The sequence below is a fragment of the Equus przewalskii genome, chromosome 19 (assembly GCF_037783145.1).
Source record: "Equus przewalskii isolate Varuska chromosome 19, EquPr2, whole genome shotgun sequence".
In the NCBI taxonomy this organism is placed as follows: domain Eukaryota; kingdom Metazoa; phylum Chordata; class Mammalia; order Perissodactyla; family Equidae; genus Equus; species Equus przewalskii.
Window position 1 is genome coordinate 42,634,845 of NC_091849.1, and position 26,582 is coordinate 42,661,426.

At 42.6% G+C, this 26,582-nt stretch overlaps 1 protein-coding gene, 1 long non-coding RNA gene and 1 pseudogene across 3 annotated transcripts in view; 2 read left to right on the top strand and 1 right to left on the bottom strand.

The window, feature by feature from the left end:
* ZNF318 (zinc finger protein 318) overlaps positions 1–13,088 on the bottom strand; it is a 27,549-nt gene extending 14,461 nt beyond the window's left edge. Inside the window, exons 1-4 of one of the 2 annotated variants that reach the window (XM_008515822.2) lie at positions 12,968–13,088; positions 9,024–9,175; positions 2,838–3,477; positions 378–1,823 (exon numbers count right to left, since the gene is read on the bottom strand). In XM_008515822.2, coding sequence (XP_008514044.2) covers positions 378–1,823; positions 2,838–3,170 — 1,779 coding nt within the window. In that variant the 5' untranslated portion in view covers positions 3,171–3,477; positions 9,024–9,175; positions 12,968–13,088. Of the gene's footprint in view, positions 1–377; positions 1,824–2,837; positions 3,478–9,023; positions 9,176–11,621; positions 12,206–12,967 lie in introns of those variants that run through there. The other variant, XM_070584652.1, reaches the window with a different exon arrangement.
* Positions 12,590–14,714, top strand: LOC139077338 (uncharacterized). Its single transcript, XR_011529762.1, has 2 exons — positions 12,590–12,815; positions 12,946–14,714. It is a non-coding gene; the product is annotated as an uncharacterized lncRNA (long non-coding RNA).
* An 8,313-nt stretch (positions 14,715–23,027) lies between these two features.
* LOC103548151 (RWD domain-containing protein 1 pseudogene) lies at positions 23,028–23,626 on the top strand (annotated as a pseudogene).
* The last annotated feature ends 2,956 nt before the right edge of the window (positions 23,627–26,582 follow it).

Genomic DNA, 26,582 nt, shown 5'->3' on the forward strand with positions numbered 1-26,582 from the left:
GATGAAACACAGATTTAGTGATTGTCTTCACCCAACCCAATTTTGGTTCCTCACTCTCTGAAGAGGTCATATCGAAGACTTCAAGGCTTCCAGCTCCTATCTATAGTGGTCTAAGGCCAATAATTGCGATAGAGAAATAAACTTAGAAAAGAAGTCTAACAATCACAGTGAGACCTAGGGCCAGACTTTAGTTTAGTCCTAAGGAGAAAACATGAGAAAAACAGAGGGGCCTATACATTACTTAGGATGATGAAAGCAGCCTCCAAAGAACTTAAAGTAAAGGGGCCTTACAAATTTTCAGCTCCCTCTACAAGACAAATACAAATTTGTGTTAAAACAGAAGTTTCGGGCACAGGATGCCCAAAGCTAATATTCACCTTCTGCTTCTGGGAAGCACGGTTCTTCTCATCAGAGATCTTCTCCGGATTATACCTTATAAGTGACGGGATGGACACCTGGACAGGCACTTGGGCAGTAGGAATTGAGCCTAGCACTGACTCATCCTGCTTGGGCTCATCAGGAGTCACAGTGGGGATCACACGTAGATTGGGACGGCTACGAGTAGCTTGTTTGCTAACTGGCATTACTCTATGTGGTTCAGGCAGAGGGTGGTTTGCTGGTTGAGAGGTGGGGTACATGGGCCACCTTGAGGCTGCATATGCCATGTAGTGCCTATAGGCATCAAAGGAAGCAGAGGGTATGGCAGATCCCTGGTAATTTGGAGGTATCCGAGCTGCAGCAAACTGAGAGGTCCTTGGCATATGAAACTGAGATAAAGAAGCAGGGTGTGGAAGTCTAATTGGGGCAGATGGGGCTGATGGCAACATGCACCTGACTGCAACAGATGACTGAAACCCACTGCCAACCACCTCTGGTCCTGCAATATGACCCACTGGATGGTCAGATTTTAGGAATGGGGGGCTATTTTTTGTGAGCAGGTAAGGATCCACAGGGGAGACTGGGTGTGGATGGGACACCTCTGGGGAGTGGGTATTGCTATGGTGTGCCTCCCTGCTCTCCAGTCTATGAGGATCTGAGGAGCGCCGATCAGCTGAGAAACGGCGTTCAACTGAGGAAGAGCGGTCTGCTGAAAAGTGCCGGTCAACTGAGGAACGGCGGTCAGCAGAGGAACGTGATGGTTTCTTGCCATGAAGTCGTTCCTGGGTGCGAGCAGCCAGTTTACTAATCTCTGCCACTCCAATATCCAGCCCTATGGTCTTGAGCAAGTCATGAATCTTGGCATATTCCGGATTGGTCTCTTCTATTGATTCTAGCTTTACGGCTGGGGCTGAAGAGGGCAGGGAGCTTGCCTTCTGCCTCATAACTTCATTCTCAGAGCCCCCAAGAGGCTTTGGTGGAGAGTCTACCTTTAAATCCTCTTCTTCGTCCCCATAGAGAAATTTCTCCTCATCCTCAATGTCAGGGAAGCTACGTCGCCTTTTCTCCTGTGTACTGGTAGAATCTGCCAACATGCTCAGAATGCGGGAAAAACCACTGCCATCCTGGCTAGCTCTCTCATGGGGCAGCAAGAAGTCTGTGTGTCGCTCAGGTCCTTCAGCCTTCATATCTAATTTCTCCTTGTGGGACAGAAAACTTCCAAACTTCTCTCTGAGAGGACTGTTGTCTTTGGGTATCCCAGGGAGGGGACCCCATTGGTAGAGGTTGCCCTGAGGTTCCTTCAGGGTAGTCTCTACCATAGTCCCCTTGTTGTTTTCAATCTCTGAGGCGAAAGCAGCAATAGCACCACTTAGTGGAAGAGATGGGTGTCCAGAGTAGAGAGAGTGATCCTGGCTGGAGCCGGTACTGCCAGAAAAACTTTCAAGCTGCAAAGACAAACACAACTGATTTAGTCTCCACGCAGAATCTCAGAAAATTAATAATTGAGATAAATACTTAAATATTTTGTTCTCCTTGAATTAACAAGAGAAAGATAAGTACAGATCAAAGGGAGATACAGTATCCTTAGCCAGGTTGAAGATTTGAGTCCCCATCTCTCCAGATGTTCTGCTATAGCAAGGGGAAATAGGAAATAGGTAGACTGGATTGAATCCTCACTTTTGCCCACTTGTTGTAGTCCTTATCAAGGAATTTGAATTCAAAGGGACTTTAGAGATGCCCTAGCTTACTTGTTTCCTTTTCTATGGATCCCCAAGAGAAAAAAGCATACAAGTGGAGCTGCTTTGGTTGAAGTAGGGTCAGGGAACTCTGAAACCCTAATTGACCAGCCTCCCCTTGATTCCCTAAGTGCTCTTAGGCACTTCTCCAAAAACCTTTAGCTCTTAAGAGGATAGCTAAACACTAGTGCTGATGTCTAACCGTCTTTTCATAAGTGAGGCAAAAATATTAAGGCCCAGAACGGTGAAGTGACTTGTCTAAATTAAAAGTCACACAGCGAGTTAGTGGCAGTGGTGGGTCCAGAATCAGAATCACCTGATTTCTGGTCTAGTGTCCTACCATTCCTACATTTTGTCCTCTAAGGAGAGATAAGGAAAATTCAGATCATCTCCTTCCTTTGCCCTTCAAGTTTCATTTCCAAGAAAGCTATATTCAAAGATTCCTACAATGCTATCCAATTTAGAGGAAAAACTTACAATAGATACTCTCCAAAATGTCTGTTAGAAAGCTTACTGTATGACAACAGAAGCCCTCTACTACTGATGCATTATGAGGCCTACAGTTTCCTTTGGAGAGTCCTGGAAGGTGCAGTTCATGGGCATAATAACGTTGGTCCAGCATATATTACAAAGATACCATTAGGGACACAGCCCCCAGGAAGGTAACCGGGCTTGAAGATGTTAGAGAGACTAGCAAGAGACCCTAGAAAAAACGCAACGGACCTGCATGGAAGGCTCCATGTCTACCTCAATCCGCTTCTTCAGAATTGACTTCTTGGGCATCACAGATACTTCCTCAGGCCGATGTAAGGAATATCCTGGCTCCGATGCTGTTAGGACACCTGACAATCCGGGGATGGGACAGCTAGTGCCACCACCATCAACTCCCACTAGCTCCTGACTCATACTCCTACTTCGCTCCTCTTCTTCCTCTCGTTTTCGCCTGGCAAGGTCCAGTTCTCGAAACTCAGGGTCTAGAAACCTAGGGCTTGGGCTCCGTCTACGCTGTCGATAGTTTCGGGTACCTGATGTAAAACTTGGGTGATCACCTCCCATGCTGTGTATCTTCTCTGTGTCATCATAACGGGGCCGTTTGGCCTCCCGACTCCTTTCCTCAGGTCGTAAAGAGTAGGAGCCTTTCAGTTTGTCTCTATTCCGTTCTGTTCCCCGCAAGAGTTCATCATGACAACTGATATGGGGACTATAATCAGAACGATGCACGAAAGTTTCTCTTGCTCGGTAGTCCTCATCGAGTTGTCCCAAGAAGGGACTGAGAGGGCCCTCCTCCCGGGAAATATATCGTTCAAGACCTCGAGAGCACTGGGAGCTTCGAGTGAAGACAGAATCATCAGTCAAGTCATCCCTGAGAAAAGAGACAAGCATCACTGAATACAATGAACTTGGAAAGAACAGGACAAGACTAACAGAATGACATCTGGCAAGGGAACTATAGAATGCTTAGGACAAAAGACAGTAATCATGAAGTCCAACAACAGATCTATGTATGTACATAGAACATTTCCTCTCCCTCTCCCTAGGGCCACAAGCAGCTCCAGCCTCTAACCAAAGGGAGATATTATTGATCTATTTAGATGGAGCTCTTAGGTTAATCTCTTTGACTAGACTTTGGGGATACATAGTATCATGCCAGGGTTTGGAAGACATGAAAATAACACTACTAGACTACAAAGAATCCTGGGTTATACAACTCCAACTAACTAAATTCTAGCTCTTTGCTACTAAAAGAGTGGTCTGAATCATCAGCATCAGTATTATCCAGTAACTTTTCGGAAATGCAGACTCTCAGGCTCCACCCAGGCCTACTGAATCAGAATCTGCATTTCAACAAGATCTCTAGGCGAGTTGCATGCACTTTAAAATTTAAGAACCACCAGTCCTTGGGCTGGTCCCGTGGCCGAGTGGTTAAGTTCGCGCGCTCCACTGCAGGCGGCCGAGTGTTTCGTTGGTTCGAATCCTGGGCGCGGACATGGCACTGCTCATCAAACCACGCTGAGGCAGCGTCCCACATGCCACAACTAGAAGGACTCACAATGAAGAATATACAACTATGTACCAGGGGGCCTTGGGGAGAAACAGGAAAAAAAAATCTTACAAAAAAAAAAGAAATGAATGCTCACGGAATTTATTAAAAAAAAAAAAAAAAAAAAGAACCACCAGTCCAGATCAATGATTTTCAAGCTGTGTTCCACAGAGATTCTGAAGAGTACTTAGGAGCCACCTAAAGGAAGGAGGTGCTAGGAGAGCAAAGCCCATGGCTTTGGGCCTTCCATCTCATTAAAATAGTACTAACCTCAACTTTATTCGCTTATATAGTAAAGTTCTGTATAATATTTCATCTGGAAAAAAAGGGTTTCCCTGGGGGGAAAAATTTTTTTAACTACTGATCTATCTAACTGGCATGATTTTCTTATAAGTTTTAGAAGCTTCTCCAATGCTGTTTTGCTGGTTCACATATTAAAAACCATAAAACTTCCCCACAGCCAGTTTTGTTATCCTTTTCTGCCTTGCCTCCAATATCCACAAGCACTCTGCTAATTTCGGATGTAAGAAAGAGTTACGTGATGGTTTGGCTCACTATATATTCTTATTTCACAGAAATAAAAAAGTCTTGGACCTTTGTGGCATGAAGGTAAAAATACAGGATGGGACATACGTCCTTTCAGCTCAGAGCTCCATACCACAGACAATAATCCTAACCTTTAGAGGCACTATGGTCACAGAGCTTCTACTGCCCAAAAATAAAGTTTCTGATTTAAATCACAAATAGAAATAAAGATCCTCTAGCACTTTAAGCATACAACTTTTAAATAATCTGAATGAAAAATTTACATGTCTCTCACATTTCAGAGTAAATTACCATCTAGAGGATGGTAATTACTGGTGTCTTCTACAGTTTCTAGTGGCTACTTTTGTTTTTTGTGATTTCTAGAAATGACTTTTGGGTTTTTTTATAGCTGCTTTCGTATCTCTGGAAGTTAACAGAACATCAAAGAGTTGCCTTTTCAGGGCCAGCCCGGTGGCACAGCAGTTAAATGTGCATGTTCTGCTTTGGTGGTCCAGGGTTCACTGGTTCAGATCCCTGGTGCAGACATGGCACCGCTTGGCAAGACATGCTGTGGTAGACATCCCACATAGAAAGTAGAGAAAGATGGGGCACAAATGTTAGCTCAGGGCCAGTTTTCCTCAGCAAAAAAGAGGAGGATCGGCAGCAGATGTTAGCTCAGGGCTAATCTTCCTCAAAAAAAAAAAAGGCACTGCCTTTTCTTACTGACCAGCCCAGCCTTTGTTCAAAGTTTTAGACCTGGGTAACAGCTATAAATAACTTTATAAAAGACTATCAAGGATAAACTTTATCACCTCCTCTAAAGGAACACCACCTGTGGGAACCATGTTCTTGTTACTCACCTCCTCCCGAAGAATCTGTGGAATTTTGAGGTCTCAATATAGCATGAAATAGGAAAGAATGGGAATGAACCGAGGATGATCTCTGAAATCAATCATAACTAGAGTAAAATATTTTACACTATAGGTTTGTCAGCCATGAACACACCTATTTCCAGGGAGGATTGTCCATGAGTTGAGCCACTCTATTGTTAAAACACCATCTACCATACAAAGTCTCTGATCGTATTAGTAGGGGGAAAAACACAGGCTCCATGAGTAGGGGCAAGTTTATCCATGCTCCCATGTTCAGCTCCCCACTAGAACTATTGCATGTCACCACCAAATGACATACTAGACCAAAATCTAATCCAGCACAAATATCAAGAAGCTAAAAATAATGAGATGGCTCTCAGAAAGTCTCAGTGCAGACTTGCAATCTCCAGCAAAAAGAGGAGAAAAAACAACAAAACAACCCATAGAAATAGTTAAAAGAATGAGTTATCACATAAATACAGGTAGAAATCAGGTTGCATATTAGAAGTTCTTGTCCTCCTTCCCTAAGTTTCCCAAAGGATAAGAGAGAGAACTGGCTGCAGTAAAAGGGAGCCCTAAAAAGCACCCTGATCCCCTGTAGCTCAGAACAGACCCAGAGAGACTCTCTCTGAAAGCTCTAGTTAAGTCTAATTCTTTTCTAAAATAAGGTCTATCTATTTACAAAACTGATTGTTGGATGTGGGTGATGGGTACATGGGAGCTTACTGTACTATTTATTCTCTCTACTTTTCTTGTTTACCAATTCCATTAAACAAGTTAAAAAGCACATAAACATGTCCACATAAAAGTTTGTACAGCAATGTTCATAGCAGCATTATTCATAATAGCCAAAAAGTAGAAACAACTCAAATGTTATCCATCCATTTGTCAATGATGAATGGATAAACAAAATACATACAATGAAGTATTATTAGCAATAAAAAGGAATGAAGTACTGTTATACGCTACAACATGAATGAATCTTGAAAACATTATGTTAAGTTAAAGAAACCAGTCACAAAGGACCATACGCTGTATGATTTTATTTATGTGAAATGTCCACAACAGGCAAATCTGTAGGAACAGAAAGTGTTTAGTGATAGCCTAGGGCAGGGGGTGAGGGGGACGAACAGCTAAGGGTGCGGGTAATAAAAATGTTCTAAAATTGATCACAGTGGTGGGTGCACAACTCTGTGAATATACTAAAAGTCACTGAACTGTACACTGTAAGTGTCTTCACACAACCTGTTCACGCTCCCTTTTCAGAATAAATTACAGCCCTACACACAGAGCTACCAAGGTGAGAACACTGACAACCTTGTCAATTTGGCTTGTAAGCCAAACCTGATACACAATTTAACAGATTCAATAAGGGAAGAGAAAGAATACCAGGGTCTCAGGAAAAAATAAACAAACACCCACATATAAAGGATGAAAATGGCCTGTTTCATTAGCTAAAGACCGGACTCCCTGTTAGGAGACATCCTGAGAATGCCAACAGTCCTATGGCTTGATTTTAGTGGACAGTAATTATCCATACAACCCATACTGAGCAAGAGTAGAGGTGGCAAAAAGTCTAAAGAATGGCCTGGTACCTCCTTTTAGAACCTTAATCTCACTTTCTCTAAAATACACTTGTCTCTCTGAAACACATCATTCTGGAAAGAAGATTACTGTCCCAAACTCCCTAAGAGGAAAATTTTAATTTTTATAACTTAAAAACAATCAGCTATCTGAAGCACACATGCATAATGAAGCTTATGGAAAGGGGAGGTGACACCCTAGGCCTAACAAGAGGAAATGCTAAAGTTACTTCAAAACCTCAGCAAGGAAGGAAGAGAATCACACCATGCAGCACCTACTCGGACCGCCTACTCAATCACCTCCCAAAATAGCAGCAGCCAGAAGGGCAAGGGCTGTGGCCTCACTTAAGTGATACACTCACACACCTTGAAGCCCTATCTTCAGAAGCTTCAGTTTTATGTGACACGGGAGTGTCCTGCCTTGCTTCACTGCGTTCAATAGCCAATGGAGCTTTGAAGTAAACATTACCACCAAAGGGCAGCACTGGTCCTCAGACTTCCTGCCCAGCTGTCCCCCACCTGCCTGCCCATGCTATGTGCACCACTGCATGGACAGTCTCAGTTTGAAAGAACATTACATTGATTTATTGCTACTGTTAATCATCTGTGAAAACTCCCAATGTGCTGGGCAGAGACCCTAACAGGTACTGTTCTCAGCTCTCAGGAAGAGTGCTTTTCCTGTACTCCCCTGCTTTTTCACTTTTGTCAGGTGAAAACACCTAACGTGGTTATCTACTTCGCATATATAGTTAAGTTCCTAGTACCTGAGATCTGTATTTAATACTCTGTGGAGTATATTTGGCCCTCCTCAGCACTCAATAGTTGTAAAAGTAATAAATGAAATTAAAAATTTTTAAAGAACTCTAACTTTCTATTAATGCTTATATATTTAACAGAGATACATATATTAGACATGAATTTACCTAAACCCTTTCTAAATCTATATTTCAGCCTGGACAAGGTGAAAAATAACACCATTAAAAAAAGATTTCCTGGGGCTGGCCCCGTGGCCAAGTGGTTAAGTTTGCGTGCTCTGCTTTAGTGGCCCAGGGTTCCATCAGTTTGGATCCTGGATGCAGACACGGCACCACTCATCAGGCCATGCTGAGGCGGTGTCCCACATAGCATAACCAGAGGCACTCACAACTAGAATATACAGCTATGTACTTGGTTGGGGGGGGGCTTTGGAGAGAAGAAGAAAAAGGGAAAAAAAGATTGGCAACAGCACAGGTGACAATCTTTAAAAAAAAAAAAAAGAAAAGATTTCCTATTTTGTCCAGAACTTTCCTTTGCAGAGGGGACCCTAGTTCCGGCAGAGAAGAAGAAAAAGGGGAAAAAAAGATTGACAACAGTTAGCTCAGGTGACAATCTTCAAAAAAAAAAAGAAAAAATTTCCTATTTTGTCCAGAACCTTCCTTTGCAGAGGGGACCCTAGTTCTAGTTCCGGTAGAGAAGAAGAAAAAGGGAAAAAAAGATTGGCAAGAGTTAGCTCAGGGGACAATCTTTAAAAAAAAAAAAAAAAAAAAAGAATAGATTTCCTATTTTGTCCAGAACTTTCCTTTGCAGAGCGGACCCTAGTTCTGGTATTTTAGAATCTGTATCATTGCAACTGTTTTTAGTTTCAGTTTATGTCCCCTCAGCTATCTCCTTTCCAGTAGTCGAGGATGACCTTTTAAAGTATTTTTTTCTACATAATTCTTTCAGCAACAGAGTCTACCATTAATACACTTTCCCGATTCAAAAAGCCTTTCCCAATGTTATACTTTGTGTTGGACATAGGGCATAACTTCAGTGATAGCACCATTCTTTCAAATACATCATTCAGAAAACAGTAACATTTCTGCCTTCAAGCACATTTATAGCGCACGTTGCCTCAGATGAAGCCTACCTGTCCACGTCCTCCAAATTATCCACTGGTGACCCCAGTCGATCACTAAGGCGCCTCCGTTCTGGTAGGCCAACACAGAAGTGGTCATTGCCAACAGTGATCCTTAAGCTCTGTTCCAAAGAAGAGTCAGAATGCAGACCAGGAGAGCGTCTCTACAAAAGTAAAAGAATATAACTGTCAATAGGGTCAAGATATCCCCACACCCAAAAATGCTCTCTTCCCTTGTCACCAAGTTGTGGTCCAAAAGGTGAGAATGGCTGCGGTAAGATACTACTCCAAAGATAAAGCACTTTAAAAAAAATTATCATTTTCTTAGACGAAAGCCCACACTTTCAACCCTCCCAATCAGTGACCTCTCATTCTTCCATTTACTGATACTGGGCATGGGACTAGAGGAGTGAATTAAGTCAGCTCTCAGCACCTACATATTTCTAGTGAAGGAGGTATGCCAAAACAATTTTTTAAAGTCCTTCTGAGAGTGATAAATGGTATGAAGTCATTAAAACATGAAACAAATTGGGGAAAAGGAGCCACTTCAGATAGGATGGTTAGAGAAGGCTTTTCTGAGGGGATACCATTTAACCTGAGGCCTGAATGATGAGATGTCAGCCTTGCAAAGAACAGATGGAAAGATGTTTCAGGCAAATAGAACAAGTGCTGTAATGAGCTCAGTGTGCTTTGGGTAACAGAAATGCAGCCAGTGAGACTGCAGCAAAGTGACAGAAGAGAACATAGGCAGAAGCCACAGTTAGGAAATTTGGATTTTATTCTTAGTGTAATAAGAAGCCACCGAAAGGTTTCAAGCAGGGGAGTTACTGGTGAACTGAGAATCTGACTACATTCTTCCTCTAGATGCTCACGTTGCTCATCCACTCATTTCCTTCAGGTCTTTATTAAAAAGTCACCTTCCCAGGAGGCCTTCCCCAGCTACCCTATCAAAAACTATAACTCCCTTCTCTGTTTTCTTTCTTTCTTAGCACTTAGTCACATTTAACATGCTAAAACATTTTCCTTCTCTTATTTATTATCCAACTCCCGCTGCTAGAATATAAACTCTAGGAGGGCGGGGGATTTTGACTGGTTTGTTCACTGTTGCATCCCCAGTGCCCAGAACAGCATCTAATACATGGTAGATGTTCAATGAATACTTTTCAAGAGTATAAAATTAAGGTTTTAAAAATCATTTTGATTGCTGGGTAGAGAATAAACTGGACGGCAACAAGAGTGGGGTGTAAAGGGGCTTAATGCAATAATCTACGCAAGAGGTAATATGGTTTAGACTACAGTGAGGGCAGGAGGAGAGTTTGGGGGATGTATTTTGGAAGTAGAGCTGCCAGGTTAGACAAATGAAGTTAATGTGACAGATCAGACTTGGCGAGAAGGGAGATGCTCACTGTTTCTGGCTGAAAAACGGTTGATGTTATTTACTGAGACAGAAAAGACTGGAGCAAATAGGTTGTGCATTGGAGAAGAAAAGAAAGGTTATGGAAACGAGTATTCTGTTTTCCTTGCTTGCTCTGTAGTGACTAACACTCAGACTACAGCTGCTCAGCTATGAAAATCTTAACATCCATGACAAGTCAACTCGCCTATGACCAGAGTACCCACAGAAATTGAAAACTGTGAGACAGCCACTCAGGAAAACAGAAACATTGTCACAGGGGTTTTAAAAAAGATTGGTGAACTGATAACAACAACAAATTCCAAAACACCAGACCCTGCTGAAAAGTGGTGGCTATGGTGAGAGGTCATCATTACGTCTAAACTTCTTAACCTCATGCCCTGTCCCTCTGGTAGGGAAACATAACAGTTAAAATCATAGACTGGGAACCAGGCAGGTAAGAATTCAATCACAGCTCCACCACTTCTTAGCTGCGCCACCTTGATTAAGTTTCTTAAACCTCGCTGTGTTCCTCAGCTGTTCGGTAAGGAATAATCTTAACCGCCCCACCTCAAAGGGTTGTGAGTGTTCAAAGAGAAAGCGTCAAGTGAAGGGCCGAGCATAATTCCTGCCCTCTACTCAGTACGCGGTGGTGCTATCACAAGGGCTGTGGGTATGCACACTTCATTTCGGAGAAGCAGCTCCAATTTAGATATCTATCCGTTTACATTCTAGGTGTCCACCTGGGTCCGGTTTAAGCAACCCTAACTCGCCACAAAGACACTGCAGCTTCTTTTCTAAGATTCAGGGGGCAGCGCAGATCTAAGGGGATGCAAAACCATGGAACTCCGGGGAAACAACCTTAGAAAAAGTCCCAGGCACACAGTTTGGAGGAAATTCCCCTCGCCCTGACAAACTTTTCCAGGCAGAGGGAGAAAAACAGCCTATTCCCAGGAAACGGCGCACTGCCTCCGGACCAGACGCCCGTGCGCGTCCCGGGTCCCGTTAGGTGCAAAGGGAGCGCCTGGGGCTGACAGGGAACCCCAAGGTTCGGGCGTCGCCAACGGGGGCCGTGGGGAGTAGAGGGTCCTCGATTCTGGGGACCCTGGCCTGGAGGCCTCGGGGCGCCTGGACCGCGCGCGGGCGTTTCTGGAAGCGAGAACCCCGGGCGAGGGCGCTCGGGAATGGAGGGAGTCCCGGTCGAGGGGTGGGATTACCCGGCTGCCGCTGTCGCCTGGATGGTCTCCGCGGCCGTCCCGGGTGAAGTCGGCGCGGGACTCCCCCCGGCTGCTGCCTCGGAAACCGGCCGGGCCCGGCGGGAAGAGTCGTCGGCCTCGCGGCGGCGACGGGGAGCCGCGACGGGCCCGCGGCGGGGACGGGGAGACGCGACGGGGTCGCGGCGGGGACGGGGAGGCCCGGCGGCCGCGCGGAGGGGACGGGGAGCCGCGGCGACCCCGCGGCGGGGACGGCGAGGCCCGGCGGCCGCGGTGCCCTGAGGGCGAGCGGGGCCGGCGAGCCGGGGTCCGCGACGAGGAGGAGCCGGAGGGCGGCGGCGAGGCGCGGCGAGCGGGGCCCGAGGAGGAGCCGGAGCTGCGGCTGGTGCGCGGGCCGCCCCCGCCGCTCTCTTTAGGCCGGTGCGAGGAGACGGAGGCGCGGGCGCCGCTGCGGTACATGGCTCCGGCAGCAGCGGCCACGGCGGCAGCTCCGACCCCGGGGCGGCCGGGCCGCGGGCCCCCAGCGCGCCGCCGCAGCTGCAGCCTCGGCCGCCTCGGCCGCCACGGCTGCCGCGCCCCGCCCCCGCAGCCAGCGCGGCCCCCTCCCCTCGGCCTGCACCGCCCCCGGGCCGGGCCGAGCGCGCCCCCGCGGCCGCAGCTGGCGGTTGGAGGGCGCGAGCACGCGTCCGACACACCCCCGCCCTCCGGGGCTCCCCGCTCCTCCACTCAGGGAGCAGCCACAGGAGCCCGAAGAGGGGAGGAGCGCGGAAGCCGGCGCGGGGCCGCACGAGCGCAGGGGAAGTGAAGCGTGCGACCTGCGCTCCGCACGCTCCGCCTCCGAGCCCGCAAGATGGCGGCCGCCAAGCCTCCCGGCGCACCGCCCCCTGCGATCACGTGACCCCTGGGCCTCCGCGCGGGCGGGTGGGGCGGGGCCCGGCGGAAGAGAAGGGATTCGCGGGAGCCGAGCAGGCGCTTCCCGGGATGTTCCAGGCTTCCGGACGCAGCGGGCTCGGAGGCCTTCGGAGAGCGTCCGCCTTCTCCTCTTCCCCCCGCCCCGTTAATTTACGTGGGGACAATAAACGGTTATACAAGATGGGAATATAAGTAATCCCCAAAACGTTAAGTATGTGGGAGGTTGCGCACCTCGGCAAGAGCGACCGCCGAAGTCCCGGCCCCCGGAGAAGCCGCGCGACAATCGTCAGTTTACTTTGCAGTTTGCCTGATTTCTAGAGGTTGAAATTGAAGATGGGAGTGTGGGGTGGAAGACAGAGTCAAACCCAAAGACGACATCAGAGTAAATTGTCGTCCTCTAAACCACGACACTTAGGGTCACGGGGAAGATCACTCACCGCCCGGTCCACTTCAGGAAGGGAGGCCCGGAGAGCTTTTGTGAGCGCTGCACACCCCCCCGGTCTATGACGAGAATTTTCCTGGACGCCTGGCTGTAGGAGTCGTCCCCGGTCTCAGGGTCTTGCATACGAATTACGAAGGCGAGAAAAAGACAACACAGAGGAGAAGAAAAACAATGGTCAAAATATGAAAAAAATGTTGACCCTAACCAAACTTTTCAAAATGAAACAATGGCTTAACAGTTTTCGTCTATCAACTAGAAACGCAAAACGAAATTGAGATGAAAATCAGGTTTCTCATTCCAAAGCATAGGCAGAACAAAGAAAAATTTAATTATATAAGATTTCCATTGTCTAATTTATATGTTTCCATGTTAAATTTAAAATATATCCAATTTCACATGTTTTTGTATAATGGCATCTGCTTACATCATAGTTTAGTAAAAATAGAGTAAAATTTTACCAATTGAGTTTTCTTCCCCTCAGTTTACTTCACCCCTTAGCTTTATCTGCCTGCTCTTTTTAGGCATGTGAATTTCTGATTTCTGACTTCTGGGTTTTGTGGCTTAAAGGGGCCTTCAACGTGTCAAGGTTATTAATATATTCTTCTATCTGTATTTTAAGACTTTAATGATTTTGTTTTCCATATTTAGTTTACCTGGAATTTTATGTATGAGTCCTCACATAATCTGTTAAGTTAAAATCTAAAATTATTTTTTACAGATGGATAGACAATTTTGTTTGAAACATGAATTGGGATTATCTGTATACTGGGAAGTCATAGTGAGGGAATGAGTTATCCTAATGAATGAACTCTGCCAAATGCTAATTAGCTACATCTCAATCCAATTCTGTTCTCTTTTGGTTGGGTTACTTACAGTAAAGAGATTTTTTTTAAATGTTATTTCTTTGTGGAAAAAACCCTAAATACCAGGATTGATAATGGAAGTAAAAGAAAGTAAAGTAATCTGGGAAAGTAATGGATCTTAACCAGAAAATATAAGTTATATGCAAGGTTTCTGAGCAGTCTAGAACATATTTCATAATGTATCCTGTACAATAGAAACTTGCACTCAGAGTTTCGGATACACCAGCTCAGTAGCATAAAAGGCCTGTCAGAGAAGGGCGACATTCTATGTAAGTGAGTCTAGAGAAGTTGATTTTTAGTCATCTCTGGCTTCTGGGCTTAGGCGATCTAAGAGACGTTACCAGGGCTCATCGATTCCTGGGTCTCCTCTCATTCTGGGCATGAGGAAATGATGCCCTTCCTTCCCCCTTTCAGAAAGGGGGGCCATGGGACTATTTCTAGCCACTGTGGGCTGTGAATGGAAGCACCTTGTGTCATTTCCAGGCCCGATCAGGAAAGAGTAGTTATAAGATTTCCATGCTCTCCCTTCCCATGCTGTGGCAACTGAGGAAGCCACTTGTTCCAGATGGTACAGCCTGTCAGCCTGGGTCCTGGAGTGACTGTGTGGATCAGAGCACCACTCCCACCCTGAGCTGAACGTGCACCATGAGCATGAAATAAAACTTTGTTGTGTTAAGCACTGAGATTTGAGTGAGAATTTGCTATCACAGTATAACCATGGCTAATATAACTATTATGGAGGTGTTTTTTCATTGTTTTGCTTTGCTATCTCATCTGTATTTTCTGACTTTTAGGAGATATATATATATAATTTATATAAAATTTAAAACCCATAAAAGTTATTCTACTGAAAAAATAATAAAAAATCTTTCAGAGGTGTATGCCCTGTCTTTATTAGCCTATATATGAATTTTGCTTACCTGTGCTTTTGGTGAGATCTAAGTAAATGTGAAGAAAATGTGACTAGGTGTTTATAGATATTTACAATCAATACATTTTAGATCAGGGTTAGTTGTACTCTGCATCAGCTTTTCCTCTTCAATCCTTCTCTAATATTGAATAACTATTTTTATCAAAGGAGCTGGCCTCCATGGTATATAACTGGAAAACTCTCCTGCTCTCCTTTCACACCTGCGTGAAATCTCTTGCATATCCCTACACTTGTCAAGTATTTTTCAGTCACACGAGTAGTCTTATTGCAGTAGTGAAAATATCTTGTCCAGGGTAACAATTACAACTCTACATTCAACCTAAAGGTTCTCCCCTGCCCAGCTTTTGCCTGCTTCAGACGTGAAGCTTGCTGCGATGAAGGGAGGTGTGCCAGGCTTCTCCAGATCCCTGCCTTTACTCCTCATAGTTTACTCCCGCTGGTTAGCTGCTATTTCTGAACCCCCCTCCCCCAGAGTTTTGGAGAAGTTAGGGAAGTTTGGGAGTTAGGAGAAGAAGGAATTAGGGGGAAAGGGCACAATCTTCCCTGGTTGGTGCAGGATGCTGTTATCTTCAAAAGTTGGTTTCCTGTGAACATGGAAGACTCACAAATGTTGGCTCTTTCTCTCTTACATCACCTTTATGGGCTTTTTATGACTCTCTTGCTGAGACCTAGGCAATGCCTCTCCTCTGGTTGGCTGCCTATGACTCCTCTCCCTCCAGTCCTTGGCCTTCTAGAGTTTCATCCCATGTAAAACTCTCTCCTAGGGTCCCTTCCCTTTATGGACATCCTTCATGGGAAAGATTCTTTTTAAATGACTCCAGATTGGTTTCCTTCTAGGTACACTTGGCTCACAGGACAATTCATGTGTCTTTGCCCTGCTGGTAAGGGCAGTGTAGCTTGCCCTCCATGCCACCCACCTTACTCATTGTCCCAGGGATGCTAGTCAGCCAGCATCTTGCTTTTGGACTTCCTCAGGTGGGAGTTAGGACATCAGTTCCTACAGACTTCCCAACTCCAGGAGATATAAGCCACACATGCCGAGAGGTGCTGGTGGAGGCTTCTATCTCACTTGGCTTTAAGCAAAAGAAATGACCCCTCTCCCTCCCCAGAGTGGCGGGAGAGAAAATATAGGGCCCAAGGTAAGTCTCCAACATAATTGTTCTCTTGCATAGACTCATTGTGGATGATTAGTAATGCTGGCAGACTGGTTCACGATCTTTTCCCATCTCCCTTTGAAGTGGACAGGGGAAGGAGGTACCTGGCATCTATTGCTGCTTTCTGCTTTTGAGGCCTTTGCTGAAACTCCAAAGACGGCAGAGAGAATCTAATTAACATCCTATCGCAACTGTTGTCTGTCATCAACTCAAGAAATTCTTACTAGACTTCTGATGAAAATGGTGGGATGGATCAAGGCTTTCACACACACACACACACACACATCCTGTAGCAGACATATAGTAATGACAGATAAAACTTGAAAAGGGAAAAGTAAAGAGACCTAGACTTTGAAACAAAATAACACTTCCTGTGAACATGCAGAAGCCACAGACCTCCTAGGCTTTGAAACAAGTCTCAAAGTAAGGGTAGCAGTCAGAGATTTGGCTCCTGTGGATGGAGATGTAAGTGCCGCCCTGGAGGTGGAGTACTTGGGCCAGGTTTTCAGCTTGAAGCCAAGGTCACTCCTGCCCCTAAGTACAAGTTGAACAAAACTATTGCCAACCTTCTGCTTGGGGCTATAGCTTTATGGGAAGCTTTGTGCCAAGTGGGTGGGAGAACAAAAATGTTGACAGTCTTTACATGAGAACTGAGCCTAGGCATTCCCTGCTCAGTGACTGGAATGGCAATACCCTGATATCACCAGTGTTCCTATACACTAGTAATAGTAAGAAAATAGGATTTTATGTTAAGTATGGTAGATTCAACTCATGCATTTATCACTATTAAGTCCCTAAACTCCACTAAATGACAGTAAGGGGTTTTGTTTGTCTGTTTTTTAAGGTATAAACTCATATGTGCAACCTGAAAGTGTGAGGGAGATAATGCCCCGTTGGGTGGAATTTTGATCAATGGGGGACAGGAGCCAATGAATAATTTCCCCCCGTTTCTTCCCTTATCTCACCTCTCCCACGATGGTCTTCAGATGCAGTTTGTTTATTGAGGACCCAGTTCCCCGATCCAGCAATCAGTTTAATTTAGTGGCAGCCAGGTTGACGAAGCGTCTTCCTGTTTGTTCTCCTTTTTTTCCTGTTTCACGTTCCTTGTCCCTCACACCTGCTCCCTGGACTCCCTAATAAATGAGGCTCTGGTGTCTGGGGAACCGAGGCTAACACAACTAACAATAAAAAGATTGATATATTTGACTTCGTTAAAATTAAGAACTTCTGTTTATCAAGACGCTATTAAGAGAATGGAGTCAGAGGCACATTCCGCTTTGGCAGCCCGGGGTTCGCCGGTTCAGATCCCGGATGTGGACATGGCACCGCTTGGCACTCCATGCTGTGGCAGGTGTCCCACATATAAAGTAGAGGAAGATGGGCATGCATGTTAGCTGAGGGCTAATTTTCCTCAAAAAAAAAAAAGAGAGAGAGAATGGAGTTGGGGAAGGTATATACTACACATAAAAAGGATTCATGTACACAATAAGCAAACAACAGCCATAAAACAGTAAGAAAAAGATAGACACTCCAGTTGAAACACAGACAAAGTGCTTGAGTGAGTGCTCAGAAGAAGAAATCCAAATGGCTGGCGAACATGTGAAACCTCACAGAGAGTCATGAAAATGCAAATTAAAACCATAGTGAGATACCACTTCACACTCACCAACAGGGCTAAAATTGCAGATGTCGGTGAGGATGTGGAACAAGGGACATTCACATACACTGCAGGTGGGACTATAAGTTGGCACAGTCACTTTGGAAAACAGTTTGGCATTATCTGCTAAACTTGAAAATGACTACACAATTCTATTCCTGGGTATACATCCTACAGAAACGCATACACAGGTATACCAGGTGACACATATCAGAATGCTCACAGCAGCTTAATTTGTAATAGCCAAATATTAAAAATGGTCCACATATTCCTCAACGGTAAAATGGATACATTTTGGTATGTTTGTAGAATGGCATACGATACAGCACTGAAAATTAGCCAGCTGCTTCTCTCCATAACTTAAGAACATAATACTGAACCAAAGAAAACAGACACAGAATACTACATACTGCTTGATTCCATTTGTATACAAATTTTAAATTGGCAAAACTAAACTATAATGAATAGGAATGCATTCTTAGGTGGTAAACTATAAAGAAAAGCAAACTGAAAATCATAAAAATCACCATGGTGGTCACCATAAGGGTAGGAGGGAGGGCATTGTGATTCAGGAGCATGGGGAGGGGGCTTCTGGGGTGTTGGCAGTGTTCCATATCCCATCTTGGGTGACTTTTCCCATAGATATTATCTTTTTAATACCTTAGTAAGCTGCACATTTATGTTTTATGCACTTTTATGTATATGTGAAATTTTTCACGATAAAAAAGGACTAAAGAGAGAGAGAGAAGACAAAATTGTATCCTATGAAATTTAAGCTCAAATAATATTATTTGTGTGCTAGCAAGCAATTTATGCTTCTAAGATGTGGTGGCCAGCCTCCACGATGGACTCCATGGTCCCTGACTCCTCGTGTTCACACCCTTGTATGGTCCCCTCCCATGTGGTACTAGGGGTTGTCTGTGTGACCAATTGAATATGACAGCTTACCAAATTATTTTAAAAATTAACGCTAACAATATTAGCCGCTAATACAATATGTTTATTATGTACCAAGCACTTTCCCAACCTTTTAACATAAAATAGCTACCATTTATAGCAATGTATCCCAAAAGTGCAATATGCATACTTGGAGTAATTCTAGAGCTTTATGTAAAACAAACATGAAGTTTTATATGTTAATAGTTATGTATTTGCTAAACTGTATAAAAAATAACTTGCACATCAAATTTATATTTTCACGGGTATTGTTAAATTTGAGGCAAAGTTAAAAAGAATTTAAAGGTGATTTTTAATAATGTTAAGGGAATGGTAGTATTGGTGGTATTCCTACAGCAAAAATCATGAAAGTGCTCTTCAAATACATGAGGATTGGGAAACACCAATTTATAGTTACTGTGCTACAATCAGGGAATAAAATGGTGAGCAAAAATTGTCATGGACAAAAAAAAATCCAAAATAAAAGAATATACAAATAAATTATTAGAAGAAATTGAATTTATCAAAGCCATTGAAGGCCAGGTCAATAGACAAAAATCAACTGTATTCCACATACCTCTGAAAAGAAAATGAAATTTGAAAATTAGGCCCATTTACAATAACCTCAAAAAATACAAAATACCTCAGAATAAATCTAATAAATGAAGTGCAAAATCTCTACACAGAAAACTATAAAACATTAATAAAAGTAATTAAAGAAGATCCAAATAACTGGAGGGATACACCATATTCATGGACTGAAAGACTCAATATTGTAGAAATGTTAATTCTCCCTAAGTTGATCTATAGATTGAGTGTAATCCCAACATATTTTTTGGTAGAAATTGACAAGTTGATTCTAAAATGTGTATGGAAATACAAAAGTCTGAGAACAGCAAAAGCAATCTGCAAGAAGAATACTACCAGATATTAAGATTTACCAGAAAGCTACAAATTAAGGTTGTATGATATTGGCACAATGATAGACAAATGGTCCAAAGAATATAATAGAGAGTCTAGAAACAAACTCACGCTTGATTTAGGGCAAAGGAGGCCCTGCAGAGCACTGAGGAACAGAAGACATTTTCAATTAATACTGCTGGGTCAACTGGACATACAGCTATGGGGAAAAAAATGAATCTTGACCATACACAAAAATTAATTCCAGACTGATAATTGATCTATAAGTAAAGTTTAGATTGTGAAAGATCAAACAAAATTTCTAGGAGATAACATAGGCGAATATCTTCATTACCTTTGGTAGGCAAAGACTTCTTAAATAGGACACAAAAAGCACTGACTGTAAATGAAACAATTGATAAATTAGACTGTATTAAAATTAGAAACTTTGGCTGGTCAAAAGACGCCATTAAGAGAGTGAAAATACAAGCCATGGAATGAGGGACAATATTTACAAAACATTTAGCCAATGAAGTACTTGTATCCAGAACATATAAATAACTCTTGTACATCAATAAGAAAAATATAGGCAATGCAATTAAAAATGTGCAACAGACATTTTTTTTTTCTTTTTTGAGGATGGTTAGCCCTGAGCTAACTACTGCCAATTCTCCTCTTTTGCTGAGGAAGACTGGCCTTGAGGTCACATCCGTGCCCATCTTCCTCTGAGGTCACATCCGTGCCCATCTTCCTCTACTTTATACGTGAGATGCCTACCACAGCATTGTGTGCCAAGCAGTACCATGTCCGCACCCGGGATGTGAACCGGTGAACCTGGGGCTGCCGAGAAGAGGAAGGTGAGCACTTAACCACTGTGCCACCGGGCTGGCCCCATGTGCAACGGATTTGAACAGTCATTTCACAAAAGAAGCTATCCAATGGCCATTAAGTATATGAGAAGGTGCTAACTGTCTTAGTTACCAAAGAAATGGAAAAAGATATACTACAGATTTACCAGAATAATCAAAATGTAAAAGATTGATAATACTAAGTGTAAGCAAGGGCATGGAGCCATGGGAACTCTCATACAGGGCTAGTGGGCATGTAAATTGGTATAACCACTTTGGAAAACTGTTTGGCAGTATTTACTAAAGTTGAACATACACATAAGCTATGATCCAGCATTTCCTAAGTATATGCCCATCAGAAATATGCACATATGTGCATCCAAAAGACATGTGCAGAAAAAGTTCTGGAAATGGATAGTGATGACAGTTGCACAACATTGTGAATGTACTTAATGCCACTGAATTCTATGCTTGAAAATGGTTACAAGGGCAAATGTTATGTATGTTTTACTGTAGTAGAAAAAAACATGTAGGAAAATGTTCTTATGGCATTATTTATAATAGTCAAATTTCAGCTGTAGAATGAATACATTATAGTGTATTCATATACTGATACTATATAGCAATAAAAAATAATAGATTACAACTATATGCAATAACTATATGAGTTTTACGGATACAATGTTGCACCAAAGAAGCCAGACACACACACAAAATACAAACTGTATGATTTTATTTATACCCAGTTTGAAAAGCAGGCAAAATTAATTACTTAATTTTGTTTGAAGTCCAGATAGTGGTTACATGAGAGGTGCTTCTGGAATCCTGGTTATGTTCTATTTCTTGATCTAGATGCATTTACTTTGTGATAATTCATCAAGCTATATAGACTTAAGATTTTTGCACTTTTCTGTATGTTAAGCTTCAATTTTAAAAGTTTGTAAAAAGGAGGAGGGGGAGATGAAGACACAGTCCCTACTCTCATTGAACTTGAGGTCAAGCAGGGAAGACATAAATAAATATAAAATTACGGCTGTGATAACTACCAAAGAGGAAAGGCACAGTAGGGTCTGAGAACATGTAGAAAGGAGATCTGACATGGTCAGAGAGGTTGGAGAGGGCTTCCCTGGGAAGTGATGTTTGAGCCTCGATCTAAAGGTGAGTAGGAGGTGAAGTGGAGAGTAAAGCCTTCCAGGCAAAGGGAACCCCTTATCCAGTGCTTCCCAACATTACCATTACCCGTTGTGCTGTCCTTGGCTCTGTCCACTCCAGCCACCTGCCCAGTCTCCACTCATCCTCACTCCAGGGCTCAGAGGAATCATTTTTTGACACACTTGTAACCCACTCATGATGTAAGGTTTGGGAAGCTCTGCCATATGCAAAGGCTCTGTGACAGGAGAAACCATAGAGATTTTGGGGACCAGACAGAAGGCCAGTGTGATTGGAGGGCAGAGAAGAAGAAGAAGGAGAAGAGTGAGAAATGTAGCTGAAGAGGTAGGCAGAGGTTGACCAGGTCCACTATATTAAATGTTTTTAACATTAGTCTGTGTCCATGCCTGTGCATATACTGTACTTGACTGAACTGTTTATTCTTGTTGTACATATTTTAAGTCCAATATTGTTGTCACGTCACTCGCCCAGATGATGGGGTCGCTGGCACATATCCAAACTAGCTTGTATGTCCAATGACTCCAGCCTTGCATACATGAAGTTGGGCCAGGAGAGGGACAGTTAGCCATCCAGAAAGAACGATGTGACACTCAACTCACTCAAGAGTTATTAACTAGCATGTGGTCCCTTGTTTGTAGGATTGCCAGATAAAATACTGCATTTTTATTTACTAAAACTGGCAACCCTACCTGTTAGGATTTGGAGGTCTGGAAACCCACTCCTCCTTCTGTTCAGGAAATTGTTAGAATCGATTTATTTGCTGTGCTTCCTGCCTGTGCTGACATCCTCCTGTATCCTTCAAAGAAGCAAACTCAATTCAATTTACCCAGGTAGTGACTGTATTTGTTTTTTCATCAATACAAGCCTACTATTGCAGTGGCTTTATAAAAAAATCATTAACAAAATAAAACTCATAGATCAAAGAAGAAATCATAGTGAAAATTAGAAAACACTTAGAACTGAATGGTAATGCGTAAACTAGATACTGGAACTCAGGAGATGACATTTGTCAAAATTCATCAAATGGTACATTTAATATCTGTGTATTTCATTGCATATAAATTTTACCTTAAAATATAGCTATAGGTTGCTTTGGCCCTGGCTTTGGGCCCTGGGCCTCCCAGCCAGGGACTCTGCGCCTGTGCCCACCTGGCCATCACCATGTGCTGCCTTGGTGTCTGGGCGATCCGTGGGCAGCACCAAGGGCCACGATGACAGATTACGGAGCTGGAGGCTCTGGAGTTCATCTACCCCAACTCCCTCACATCTTGATTGCACCTTGATCCAACCCTCCTACCAACTAGTCTTTCAAAATATAAATGGACTCTCCTGATACCACATTGTCCTCCAGCAGTGCTTCATTTGACAAGGTCCTGCTAAGTATTATCAGAAAATCCACCCAGCTTTACCGTTACTGTGACATCAGAGGCTGGAGAAAACGATGAAACTGTCCAGACTACCCTCAAATTTATACACAGTGAAAAATACCCAGATGAAGCCCCCTTTATGAAATGTCCTCCCAGGATCATCTAGAAGATAATGATGTCTCAGACATTTTTAAATTATTAACATTACAGGCAGAAGAAAACCCTTGGTATGGTGATGATCTTTACTTTAGTGATAGCTGTGCAAAAATAATTAAATGAAATAGTAGATCAAATAAAAACTAGAAGAGGAGAAGAAAAGAAACAAAAAGAAAAAGAGGCTGAAGAAGCCAAAAAGCAATTGTGGCTCTTCCATTACAATTGAGAATTTCTTAAGTCGGGAAGCCGAGTTTGATGCAGAACTCTTGAAAATTAAAAAGAAATGAATGAAAGAAGAAGAACAAGTAAGAAAAAAGTGAATTAAGTGGGAAACAGCTATTTGAAACAGATCATAATCTTGACACATCTGCTATCCAGTTCTTGGAGGATGCTGGAAACAGCGTGGAGGTAGATGAGTCTTTGTTCCAGGAAATGGATAACTTGGAGCTGGAGGATGAAGGATGATCCAGACTACAACCCTGCTGACGCAGAGAGTGACTTGACCGACTAAAGGACTATCTCCGTCTGTAGAGAGGTTTGACTGCCAGCATCTGTGGCTATGCTGAGAGGGTGTTGATTTTCCTTTCTTTTTCTCTAAGAAAAAATAATTTTCAGGATAATATTCTTCTAACAGCTTTCATCGTTGAATTTAATAAACTGATCTTAAAATTTCAAAAAGTAGGTAAATAACTATAAATACTCCAGTACTGAGCTCCAGGTTCGTGCTGAGGTGTTTAAGAGCGAAATGTACTGATGTCTGTAACCAGCCTTTGAAATGCATAAAAAATAAGATGCTTGATGAATGGACAGAAGGAGGGATAGATAAATGGAAAGTTGCATGAAAAGGCAAATATAGTAAAATCTTAACTGTAGAAATCAGGTGTTGGGCATTTGGGTATCACCATACAATACTTTCAACTTTTACTTGTGAATGTTTTCAGAATTAAATAAAAACCTCATAGGATGCTGATAAAGTGATTCGTAAAGAGAAATGTATCCCTAAATGTTTATAGTAGAAAAGAAAGGTAAAAAAATATTAAGCTAAGCTTCTAATTCAAAAACTTAGGAAAAAAACCAACACAATAACCTTAAAGAAAGAGGAAGAATGGCAGAAATAAAAAATGAAAGCAGAAGTTAATTGAATATGAGACAAAGACACAACAGAGGTGGTAAAAAGACAAAAGAATGTTCTTTGAAATAAACTAACAAAATAGGCAAAACTCTGGCAGAATTGATCAAGGAAAAAAAAAAAAAGACAGAGAGAGGGCCCAAATAAACAATCTTAGAAAGAAAAGAAGACAGATATGGACACCACTAGCCCTCACAGTGCCTCTGTGTGAGTTATGAAAAGGTGGTCCCCTCCTGGTGGCTGCAACCCTAACCCAGGACTTGTTACTTGAAAGCCGGGTCCAGGCTGCTCCCACCCACTCTTTGTCCAGATAAGCTTGTGCAATAAGCAACCTTGCACAACTATATTGGCAGGCCTGGATCAGCATAGTTTAAAAAGTTGAGATAGTATGAACAACTTAGTGCCAATTAATTTGGAAACTTGAACAAATAATTAGTTCCCTTGAAAAATACAGTTTACCCAATTTTATCAAGGAGAAATAGACAGCCTGAATAAACCTGTAACTACTAAAGAAGTCAAATCAGTAGTTACAAAATCTACTTACAAAAAAGTGTGAAATTTCTTTTTCTTTTCTTTTTTTTTTTTTGAGGAAGATTAGCCCTGAGCTAACATCTGCCGCCAATCCTCCTCTTTTTGCTGAGGAAGACTGGCCCGGAGCTAAACATCCGTGCCCATCTTCCTCTACACGTGGGACGCCTGCCACAGCACGGCTTGACAAGCGGTGTGTAAGTCCACACCTGGGATCTGGGCCAGTAAACCCCAGGTGGCAGAAGCTGAACGTGTGAACTTAATCGCTGTGCCACTGGCCGGCCCCTGTGAAATTTTTTTTTCTTTAGTCTAGCGTAATTAAACACTACTGGAATCATCTGTTTGCTAAAAGATAGATAAAATGCAGCTGTGAAACCATCTGGTTCTGGTGCCATCTTAAATAGGAAATCTGTAATGATCTTCTTGAAACTTTTTGTGATAATTGGTCTTTCAAGTTTTCTGTTTCCTCACAGGTCAATTTTGGTTTTATTTTTTTCCTTTGAAAATATCCATTTCCTCTAGTTTTTCACATTTGTTGCCATAGAGTTGCACCTAATTCTTTTAGTGTCTTTTGTTGCTATGGATATGTCTCATTTTTCATTCGTAACCTTGGTATTTTTGCTCTTTTTCTCTAACCAGTTTCATGAGATGTTGCTGAATTTTATTGGTCTTTTCAAATAATTAACTCTTGAATTTATTTTTGTCCTTTCTACTATTCTTTTTGTTTTATACATCATTATTTTCTGTTTTTATCTATACTATTTCTCTCCGCTTTAGGTTTGTCATTCTTCTCCTAGTTTCATAAAATGGGCAATGAATTCTTTTTTAAGAATTGTTTCATAGTGAAAGCATTTAAGGCTATGCATTTCCTTTTGCTGTGTTCTACAGGATTTTACATACAGTGCACTCATTTTTTCATTGCTTCCTAGATCATTTATAATTTCATTTTTTTAAAGTTTACAGGGGCCAGCCTAGTGGCATAGTGGTTACATTTGTGTGCCCCACTTTGGCAGCCCAGGGTTCTCCAGTTTGGATCCTGGGCATGGACCTACACACCACTCACAAGCCATGTTGTGGTGGCATCCCACATGGAAGAACTAGAAGGACTTACAACTATGATATGCAACTGTGTGCTGGGGCTTTGGGTAGGAAGAAAAGGGGGAAGATTGGCAACAGATGTCAGTTCAGGGCCTATCTTCCTCACCAAAAAAAAAAAAACCAAAAAAACACATACCTTAAAAAAAAAGCAGAGCTCATTAAAAAAATAAAACTTTACAAATAAAATAATTATTAAATTAGAAAGAACCAAACACCTTAATTCTAAGGAGAGTTATATTCTAGACCTAATTTCATTTCAAAACAAGACAAATTAATCACTCATTGTAATTTTAGCTCTTCTCTAAAGTAATTAATTTGATTTATATACACACACATGTACACACACAAAACAATCTATAGACCTAACACTCTCTTTTCAATAACATCTCAGAAACCTTGATTTATTAAAAATAGCAACATAAAAACAATTGTATAAATGGGGAAAAAATGAGCCTAAAAGGGTTTCAGCTTTGCAATAACACAAATAGTTTTCCCATAGAAATTCCACTGAAAAGTTTTATTCTGTGATTTAAACAAATCTTAAATTAAAGCTATAAATGTAAAGATTACTGAGCTAATCTAGCTCTTTCTTTGCACATTTGGTACCGAACCCAGTGATAGGCCATCTAGCCTAATAATAGATCAGTGCCACCCAAGGCTAGCCCTGTTTTCCTTTTTTTTTTCTTTCTTTCTTTCTTTTTTTTTTTTTGAGGACGATTAGCCCTGAGCTAACTACTGCCAGTCCTCCTCTTTTTGCTGAGGAAGACTGGCCCTGAGCTAACATCCGTGCCCATCTTCCTCTACTTTACATGTGGGACGCCTACCACAGCATGGCGTGCCAAGTGGTGCCATGTCCGCACCCGGGATCCGAAC